We start from the raw sequence: 10,582 nt of genomic DNA, 5'->3' as shown, positions 1-10,582 counted from the left end.
TGGTGAAAGCAGACTTTCCACAAGTTACCCTCACTGGGAAGAGAGGCCCCCCATGAGGCGCCTTTGGGTGAAGGCTGGAAGAAGCTAGAGCCTCTGGGACCTCTTTTGGGAAAGGTGGATAGAAGTGAGATGTCACACTGCCAGCAGTAATGGAGGAATGTCTGTTTCCTATTCTGAGTCTAGGAATGCAGGGTATTTGAAGCGATTGAAGGCTGTGGGCTTATTGGAGATGTGCCTCCTGACTCCTATTTGTCTTTCAACTTTTGCCATTGCAGGAGTTTTAAATTTTTATGTAGTCACATTTATCATACTTTTCCTTTACGATTCTCTGGTCTTTGTAACTTTCTTAGAAAGGCTTTCCTGCCAAGTAAAAGTCATTTAAAACATCTAGGAGAGAAGAAGGATGCTGGGGTATTACCACCACTTTGAGTATTTTTCTTTGATTTCATGTTTGCTATTTTAAATCTGTTTCATGTTCATTAGTGGCCATGTGCTCCCTGGCTAACTTCCAGATTGCTGAGACAAGGCCCCTGGGAGTCATAAGGGTCTCTCAGGCAGGAGGGAGCTGGTTCAAGAACTCAGTGAGGACACCTTCCCCACAGCAGCTGTCTTCCTCAGGCTGGGCACTTGAAGGAAGCTCATTCTGGGGCGAGTGTAATATCGTAGGCATTCAGACTCAGATCATCCTAACACTGTACCTCAGTGCTTCATTTATCAGCTCCTAGGCAAGCGTCTTAGTTCCCCAAACCTCGGGATTGTCATTTGTGAAATGGGAATGATGATGATGATGACGATGATAATAGTACCCACCTCACAGAGTTTTTACCAGGCTTAAATGAACTAATACAGATGAAGTGCTTAGACCACGGCCTGGTACATGTGGCTAAATGCTCTGCAAACATCACCTGCCACTATTATCTGAGCAAACAGCCCTGGGATGGGTCAGGGGTGCTGGACTCCTTTGAAGTCAGTACACAGGTTTCCCAGACAGGGATGCTCATGGTCCTCTTTCTGGTGTCGAGCATTTTCCTTTCTGCTTCTTGCAGGGGCCTCTACCTGTCCTTTTAGATGCAAACTTGGGGGGCCGGCCCCGTGGCCGAGTGATTAAGTTTGTGTGCTCCACTTCAGCGGGCCAGGGTTTCACCAGGGTTTCACCGGTTCGAATCCTGGGTGTGGACATGGCACTGCTCATCAAGCCATGCTGAGGTGACGTCCCACATGCCACAACTAGAAGGACCCACAACTAAAAATACACAACTATGTACTGGGGGGCTTTGGGGAGAAAAAGGAAAAAAATAAAATCTTCAGATGCAAACTTGGGGATGCCTGGCCTCAGGCCTGGATTTTATCCATGGGCGCTGTAGGCCCAGGACTTAGATCTACAGGCTTTCTAAGGGTTTGCTTAAGACTGGAAAAAAACGATATTGGCTCCAAACTATGAAAGGAACACTTCAAAATCAAAATTAATAAATGTTTACTTCATTGCCTACAAAACTTAATGCTGTGCCAACTTCATTAATCGTTAAATGAGTACTCATAAATATTTCATTATAGTTGAAGACAATCGTAGGTTTTTCTCACTTGGCAAGAAATTGAACACATGCCTGGTTGCTTAAAAATAAAACCCATTGTACATTCAAGGAGTTCTTTGTAAGTCCAATGATTCCAAAAGCCAAATTGTAAAAATCTTTTCAAAATGTTTGAGGCAGGAGAATTATGTTTAATGTAGGATGTAGTATATTTTGGTATGTTTGACCTGATAGGCTTGGGCTCCAAAGATAGGGTTGGTGGGCTATGAAGATCCTGGACCCAGGGGCTGCCTCCCAGGGGGAAAGTCTGTCTGTGGAGCAGAGGGAGGGGCAGGGGTTCCCCTCCCTGCCCAGCCACCCCCTGCCCTACCTTCCAACGTGTCTAGCCCTGGTTGGGTAGCAGCCTGCGCTGCCCTGGCTCCATGTGGTGCCCAGCTTTCCCTGGAGAAGTCTGCAGGCATTCGCTAAACATCATCCTCTCAACTAGAACGACCATCCATATGGAGCAGTTTCCCAAAGTGTGATCAATTAATGACCTGCTGTAGAGTCTACTGAACCAGAATCTCCTGGAGTGAGGCCTGAGAATCTGCATTTTATTAACCATCTCTCCCTCTCCCCCGTAGATGATTCTGACGCATGCTAAGTTTGAGAATCATTAGTTTTTAGTGTGTGTGCACCCCAGGAGGGAGAAAAGATGATCCTTTTTTAAAAAATAGACTTTGTTCTTGAGAGCAGTTTTAGGTTCACAGCAAAACTGAGTGGAAGGTATATAGATTTCCCATATACCCACTGCCCCCCCCCCCCCATGTATAGTCTTCCCCATTATCAATATCCTCCACCAGAGTGGTACATTTGTCACAGTGATGAACGTACATTGACACATCATTATCGCCCACAGTGCGTAGTTTACATTAGGGTTCACTCTTGGTGTTGTGCATTCTATGGGCTGGATAAATGTATGGTGACATGTATCCACCATTACGGTGTCATTCAGAGGAGTTCCACCACCCTAAGAAGACTCTGTGCTCCACCCATCCATCCTTCCCTCCCCCCAACTCCTGGCAACCACTGATCTTTTTACTGTCGCCATAGTTTTGCCTTTTCAGAATGTCATGTAGTTGGAATCACACCATAAGCAGCCTTTTCAGATTGGTTTCTTTCACTTAGTAGTATGCATTTAAGGTCCCCCCATGTCTTTTCATGGCTTAATAGCTCCTTTCTTTTCAGCACCAAATAGTATTCCATTGTCCAGGTGTCCCACAGTTTATTCATCCATTCACACACTGAGGGACATCTTGGTTGCTTCCAAGTTTTGGCAATTATGAATAAAGATTTTATAAACATTCGTGTGCAGGTTTTTGTGTGGACATAAGTTTTCAGCTCCTTTGGGTAAATACCAAGGAGTGCAACTGATGGATAGTTTGGTAAGAGTGCGTTTAGTTTTGTAAGAAACCACCAAACTGTTTTCCAAAGTGGCTGTGCTATTTTGTATTCATATTAGCAATGAACGAGAGAATTCCTGTTGCTCCACATCCTCACCAGCATTTAGTGTTGTCAGTGTTTTGGATTTTGGTTAGTCTAATAAGTGCATCTCGTTGTTTTGGTTTGCATTACCCTGATGATGTAAGTTATAGAGCATCTTTTCACAGGCTTATTTGCCTTCTTTGGTTAAATGTCTGCTAAGATCTTTGGCTCATTTTTTAAATTGAGTTGTTTCTTTTCTTATTGTTGAGTTTTAAGAGTTCTTTGTATATTTTGAACAATGGTCTTTTATCAGCTATGTCCTTTGCATATATTTTCTCCCATTCTGTAGTTTGTTTTCTTATTTTCTTGACAGTATCTTTCGCAGAGCATAAAAATTTAATTGTAACGAAGTCCAGCTTATCAATTCTTTCTTTCATAGTTCATGCCTTTGGTGTTGTATCTAAAAAGTCATTGCCAAATGCAAGGTCATCTAGGTTTTCTCCTATGTTATCTTCTAGGACTTTTATAGTTTTGCATTTTACATTTAGGTCTGTGATCCATTTTGAGTTAATTTTTGTAAAGTTCTGAGTCTAGATTCATTTTTTGTATCTGGGTGTCCACTTGTTTGTGTATCATTTGTTGAAAAGACTATCTTTGCTTCTCTGTATTGCCTTTGCTCCATCGTCAAAGACCAGTGGACTGTATTTATGTAGCTTCATTTCTGGGCTCCCTGCTCTGTTCCATTGATCTAGTTGTCTGTTCTTTCACCAGTACCGTGCTGTCTTGATTACTGTAGCTTTGCAGTAAGTCTTGAAGTTGAGTAGTATTAGTCCTCCAACTTTGTTCTTCTCTTTCAACATTGTGTTGGCTATTCTGGGTCTTTTGCCTCTCCATATATTAAAATAAGTTTGTTGATATCCACAAAATAACTTGCTGGGATTTTTATTGGGATGCATTGAATCTATAAATCATGTTGGGAAGAACTGACATCTTGACAATACTGAGAACTACTGTGTGTTTGGCCCTACACTTAGTTGTGGGAGGTGGGAGACTGGACTGGAATACACAAAAGCACAGGACAAGCTCCCCAGGATGCACCTCACACAGTGCCAGGCATACAGGTAGTGCTCAATAAATGGTCACTGGGGTAATGAGTGAAGCTGAATCCCAAAGCACCTGGGAACAAGGAAGCTATGGTGCACCTTCCATGCTCAGGTGGGTAGCACAGACTCCCATCCTTCACAGGGAAGGCCTAGCCTCAGGGAAAACTTTGTGGGAAAGGTACCATTGAGAAGGGAACTGGCCAGGTGGGCTGGTCTGAGCGAGCCTCTCGGGCTGACTGGGTGGCTGTATTGATAGGTTAATTCACTGATTTATTCATTCATTGATTCACTGAATAAATATTTATCGAGTATCTGTTATGTATCAGGCACTCAGGGATCTCCCTCTCTAACGTGACCAGCCATCCCCTGCAGTTCGGGCAGGAGAACCCTGTGCAGGTTTTCTGATGGCCTGGGAACTATGGGCTGGGCCTCGGGGGTGGCAGGGTGGCCCTGTGTCCTAGCTAGGGATGGCTGTGGCTGTTTCTTATTTTAAGGTTATTTTCTCAACAGGGAGGGAGGTGTCATGCCATTGACGAGGGTGGTCTCAAGTTTAGGGAGTCCGGCTTGGCCTAGACGAATCCCACTCCTGCCTGGCTGGTGGGGGACCATCCCTGTGGCTGGTTCTCGGCTCAGCATCCAGGGGGGCTCGGGGAAGGACGAAAGGAGACTCTCAGACAAGTATTTTATTTTATCAACATGGAGACTCTGCAAGACTTGAACTGATCTGGGAGCTGTGGAGAGTGAGAAAGAAGGGAAAGAAAGAGGTGAACCATGAGGAGGAGACAAGGCTAGGAACAAAAAGAGGAGAGACAGCCAGGAGAGAAAGTGACAAGGGTGGAGAGAAGCAGAGCAGGGGAGAGAGAAGGAGAGAAAGACAAAGGGAGAGAGAGAGAGAGGAAGAGGGAGAGAGAGAAAGGAGCCAGCCAGAAGGGAGAGAAAGGAGGGAGAGAGAAGGGGAGGGTGGGGGCCAAGCTACTGTTGAAGGGGCCCCAGTTCTGCCCTGAGTCCCTGCCTGGGACCCTCCCTCTCCTGCGTCTTAGTTTGAGCACTCATGGCACCTGCACATGCACATGCAAGGACACACACGTACACACGTGCAAACACGCATGCACTGACACCCACCCCCTTGGGCACGGCCTTCATAATCTACACTGCTGGGCAGGTGGGGCTGCCACTGTGACAGGTGCTGGAGCAACACCTTATGAGTAGCTTCCACTGAAGCCACCAAAACTTCATCCAGCCCCATCTCCCTGGCGGGTTCCTTCTCCCTCCTCCCTTCCAGGATGAGGCTGAGAAGAGCCCTCGGGGCCACACAGGCACTTCCCTGCCTCCTGGCAGCCGTCTTGGTGAAGGATGGCTCAAAGGCCTTGGGGACTCTGTGCAGAGTCCAGGCAGGGATGAGGGTGCTGGAGTCCTTTGATCCTCCGAGCTGGGTCTAACCACAGCCCCTGCCAAGAGAGGGTTTCTGAGGCACAGCACCCCTCAGAGGGGTCACTCTCAGCTTCTCTGGGTCCCAAGCATCCACGTCCCCTCCTTTAGGTCCCTGCCTAGCTAGGGACTTGCACCCAGTTGACACTTGACAGTGGCGCCCCCTCCCACAGTACAGAGCTCCCTGGAAGGGCTAAGGCCAGGCTAGGGAGGTGGCCTTGGGTACAAGACTTCAGAGGCCCTCACTCTCAGACTTGAGCAGGTGCAGGGCTGGCCATGCATGACTCTGAGAGTGAGCATCTCCTTACATTTTATGCCAGGGGTGTCTTGCTTGCCTCGTCATAATCCTGGCCCTGTTGATACTTCCATTATCTCCTCAACCCTCTCAGGTCAGGGGAAGTTTCTGTACTGCCCTCAGTTGCCTGCCTTGGTCCCTAAGGCCTCTCCCCTTCCTGTGGGGGCCCCAGGATCAGGCCGCCCTGAGCTGCAGAGCCCGTTGCCGCCTCTGGACTCCTCAGGCGGGCCCTGGACTCTGGGCCTCTCTTCCCTCCTTCCCGTTGACCTTCTCCTCTCTCTCCTGCTTTGCCCCTAGTCCCAAGTTTAGACCACATGGGGCCTGTGCCATCCCTGCTGTCCCCTACCTTTGGGGCCTCACCCCCACCCCCATGCCCTGGCCCATGCTCCAGGTCCTGCTCCCTGGGGAAGGGAGGGGTGTGACTCCTCTAGGAAGGGCCCCAAGCCTTCCCCAAGCCACGGTCTGCAAATCCTACCAAGGGCCTTGCATTCACGCACACTCCAGGGGAATCAGGCTCGCCTATACAGAGCCTTCAGATTTATTGTGAAGCCAGCAGCCGCTCACAGTGACCTCATTCCAACAGACTTCAGGGGGCATATGAGTGCATGTGAGTGTGTGTGTGAGCTTGTGTAGAAGTGAGTGTATGACAAAGGAGAGAGGTGTGTGCAAATGTGTGAGTGTGCTGCCATTCGGGGTCCATGCATTTCGGACACACGAGTCGTCGGTTGGGAGTGAGCCTCGGGAAGACATGCCCATAAAGAAGACAGCACCTCTGACCTGCCATGTGCAGTCTGCAGCTGGCCGGGCACGTGATCCTTGGCATCTAAGAGGCTGGAGGTGGGGGTGGGGCCTGTTTTTCCCTCCAGACCCCAGAGAGCAGCTGTCATGGATATTTCTAGCTCGCCTGGAGTCCCAGACATTTAAGGATGCCTGGAATGGGGTGGGGGTGGGGGGCAGGGGATGGAAATAAAGGGCGGTTCCAAGGCTTTACTCCCAGGGGTCTTAGCTGAGTTCTGCTGGGGGGCAGGGGGATTCATCCATTCCACAAGTATTTTTTGATAGTCTGTCATGAGCCAGACACTCTCCTAGGGGCTGGGGACATCATGGTGAGTGGAGCCAACCTACATTCTTGTTGCAGGAGGCAGAACATAAACATGAGGGAAAGGCTACTTTCAAACTAATTCCAGAAAACAAAACAGAATAACGGTATGGAAGGTGACTGCGAGTGGAGAGGTTCTTTAGCTGGGGCGGTCAGGAGGTGACACACGAACTGTGCCTGAATAATGAGGAGCCAGCACACGGGGACTTGAGGGAAGAACCTGCCATAAGAAGATGGATGAGATGCTGTTTCACCCCACAGCCTCGCTGGACTCTGGATCAGAGTTGCTGAAGCCAGTCAGGGAGCTCGAGGTGACCTAGAGGACCAGGAAGGCAGATTCTCTCTCTGGAGGGACCACGGTGCATCTTCTACCCCGGACAGACTGGGAGGAGGAGATGCCCCAGGTCCAAGTAGGAGGAGAATGACCTCCTTTTCCCCTCCTGCAGTCTTCCTGGTAGCAGTGCTGAGCTACAGGATGGAAGAGTCATGTGAACAGGGGACTTGCCGAAGCCTCTTTCCTCCAGGAAGCCTTCTTTACTACAGACCACAGAGGACCCCCTCACCCCACCTCTTATAGCTGACAGAACCGCTCAGTTCAGAGTTCGCGGTTCTCTGATGGTTTGTCCCTGAGATCTGTTCCCCCAGCTTGGCCAGGGACCCAGTCTCCTAGGTCCAGTCTGTATTCATCCCAAGGCCCCCACTGCCATGTGTCCAGGAATTGGACAGCCTGGGGTTCTTGTTCTGAGCCCCTGCCCCAGTGCCCCTTGAGAGCTCACCGAGAGCGGAGGATCAAGTGCTGGAGCTCCTAATCTCACTTCGTTTATTCAGTCATCCATTCACTCATTTAAATTTTTTTCTTGAGCCTTTACAACGTACCTGCTGTAAGGGAAATTGTAAATTAGAGCTACCTCGCCCGCCCCTGGCACCCAGGGAGCCCAACGTTCTGGCTGTACTGTTTCTCTGGTTTTCAAGACCAAGTCCCAGGGTCCATGAGAGCAACAAGCCCAACCCGTGGAGCCCAAGTCTCGGCCTGATAGCTGACCCCCGCCGGGGCCCCGGTCCCCCGCGCCGCCGAGAACTTGTGGCCACGGGAACGCGGCGCGCCCCGGGACCACATCTGGCTGAGCGGGCGCGCGCGTGTCACTAAGACGCTCATTCACCGGCGCAGCTGTCACCATAACAACCGGAGCCAGGGAATCCTGGCGACGGCTGCGGGCGAGGGGCGGGGGCGGCGGTCGCGGGAGGGACCCGGCGGGGGCAGGAGCGCGGCGGCCGGGGGAGACCAAGCACCGCGGGCGCGCCCAGCCCGCTCCGCGCTCCACGGAGCCCCGCTCCATGCACACCCGCAGGCGGCAGGGCGCCACGCACGTCGCCGCAGCGGCAGTCCCCGCGGGCGGGGACCGAGCCTGCTGCCGACCTCCGAGCCACCGGGCAGGCCGAACTGCTGAGCGCCCGCGTCGCGGGCCCTGACTCTATGGCCCCAGGGGAGCGCGCCGGAGCCGCCGCGCAGCCCACCACCAGCCGGAGGAAGAGGGGAGCCCCGGGCACCGCCGGCCCCAGCCCCCGGGCCCGCCCGCGGCCCCCGCCCCCGCCGCGGGGAATGGCAGGCAGGTAGCCGGCTCGCGCGAGGACCCCCGCGGCGGGCAGGATCCGCCGAGGACGCAGGAGCCCGGAGAGAAGGAGAGGAGGAGCGGTCCGCCCGCCCCCGGCCGCAGCCCCACGAGGGCCCTCCCCCGCGGCGCGCGAGCGCGCGCGCACACACTTGCACACAGTACCTCGGCTCCTGCCCAGTCTTGCCTGCCCCCCGCCGGTGCCGAACCCTCTGGGGCCGGATGCCATGGGTAACAACTTCTCCAGTATCCCCTCTCTGCCCCGAGGAAATCCGAACCGGGCGCCGCGGGGTCACCCCCAAAACCTCAAAGGTAAGGCTCGGCCGGGGCCGGGCTCAGCTGAGGACCGGGGCGCAGGTGGAGGGGCAGGGAGAGGTGGAGAGGTGTGGTTAGGGAGGATGGGCAGGTGCCACCTGTTGTGCGCATTTGGAGACAGAAGATGCACATCTCACCATGGAGGTGGGCTGGGGGTGGGGGGCTACGGGTGGTGATGATGAACACCGGGGAGAATGGCGTACCGTGGGGTCTGCGCAGTTCTTTCTGCCAACACGGGAAACGTCACTGGAGTCCCCTCAGGTCACGATGCTAGGAAAACGTGTAGGGGTGAGGAAGGGAGGTTGCTAGGTGTGTAGCGGAGGGTAGCGGGATGCTCATGTCTGCCAGCAGTGCTTCTCAAGGGAGGCACCACCATCTCCTTTTTCATTTGCTCAGGACTGGAGAGGTCACGTTGGAAGCACTAGTTGCATTTTCAACTGGAAGGTCTTAAAGATCCAGCACTGACCCATAGCAGCCTGCAAGAAGGGGCCAGAGCCAATGGCTTCTGGAGTCCGCTGCAGCTGTTGACTTTTTGCATTCACTGAATCACTTGGTTTCTGGTTTCCCCAAAGGCCAGATGTCCATTCCCAACCCTAGAAAGGAGTGGCTGGGAGCCTTGAAACAGAGGGACATTTACCAGGAAGATCTTTGCCCTCTAAGCCTGCCGACCCACCCAACACCCTCAGGGGGGCCCCAGGCCCAGTTCGAAGTCCTGCAGCTTCCAGTGCTGTCTCTGACCTTTGGAAGACATAGCTGGGTCCTCCCAGACCCTCAGACCCCACTGATTCCCTTCAGGAAGCTGCTTTTCTGTCACCCTCAGAACCAGCCAGCACTTGTCCTGGGCATTCTGACAGCTAAGAGCCAGGAAGGGAAGCCCTCAGGCTGTCGCAAAGAACAACTGGCTGATTCAGCCCCCTGGGGTTATAAGGATAATAGTAATGCCCTTTGACAAAGCACTGAAGTTTACAAAGAACTTTTACAAACACCTTTTCTTGGGAGCGAGGAAGCTGCTCTGGGTAGTCAGGGAAGCCGATCATACCCACTTTACAGTTGAGGAGAAGCGATGCTGGTTTCGAGTTCCCAAGGCCAGTGCGAGGCAGAGCCAGGCTGCAGATCTCTATCTGCTGACTTGGAATTCTGTCCTCTCTTTCGCTCGACAGTTAACCTTTGAGACTGGGAGAGAGGAGGAGAGATGGGACCACCGTCCCTCATTCTAACTCCAACTTTTTCAGAACTTCACTTCTCGCTCTCAGCTCAGGAAAATCAGTGGGTTTGTTGTGTCTTTCTGGAAATTAATGCGGCAGTACTTTTTAAGAAATATCATATTCGTTGGCCTTGTGATTCCCCCTGAAGGAACTGATCCCAGGGAAATAGAGATGCAGGCAAATACTTATGCAGTAGGCTAGGATGTTCACAGCAGCGTTATTTATACTAGGAAAACAACTAAAATGCCCAGTAATCGTGGTGTATCCTCTTGGTGGAGTGTTATGCAATCATTAAAGTTGTATTTTTGAAGAATATTTGGTGACTTGGGACAATGTTCATAGCAGCATAATGACAGTTGAAAAAAGCAGGATACAAGGCTCTATATACTGTAAGATCCCAGTTTTGTTAGAATGAAATGATATGAATGCAAAAAAAAAAAAAAAATCAAACAACCCTGGAAAGAAGTTTCCAAAAGGTTAACAATGGTTTCCTCTGGGTAGTGGGAACACATGAGACTTTTTCTTTTCTTTTTT

The 10,582-nt window shown here is 51.5% G+C and overlaps 1 protein-coding gene and 1 long non-coding RNA gene across 2 annotated transcripts in view; one reads left to right on the top strand and one right to left on the bottom strand.

Moving 5' to 3' along the window:
* Window positions 1–6,323: 6,323 nt before the first annotated feature.
* LOC138915375 (uncharacterized) lies at window positions 6,324–8,833 on the bottom strand. The gene is made up of 3 exons (XR_011421230.1): window positions 8,694–8,833; window positions 7,695–7,797; window positions 6,324–7,386 (listed from the first exon to the last, which is right to left on the bottom strand). It is a non-coding gene; the product is annotated as an uncharacterized lncRNA (long non-coding RNA).
* NEURL1 (neuralized E3 ubiquitin protein ligase 1) overlaps window positions 8,483–10,582 on the top strand; it is an 80,132-nt gene continuing 78,032 nt past the window's right edge. Inside the window, exon 1 of the mRNA XM_023640053.2 lies at window positions 8,483–8,840. Coding sequence (XP_023495821.1) covers window positions 8,756–8,840 — 85 coding nt within the window. The 5' untranslated portion in view covers window positions 8,483–8,755. The remainder of the gene's footprint in view (window positions 8,841–10,582) is intronic.

Source organism: Equus caballus, chromosome 1, assembly GCF_041296265.1.
Source record: "Equus caballus isolate H_3958 breed thoroughbred chromosome 1, TB-T2T, whole genome shotgun sequence".
Classification (NCBI taxonomy): Eukaryota; Metazoa; Chordata; class Mammalia; order Perissodactyla; family Equidae; genus Equus; species Equus caballus.
This window is presented reverse-complemented; position numbering and strand designations above follow the sequence as displayed.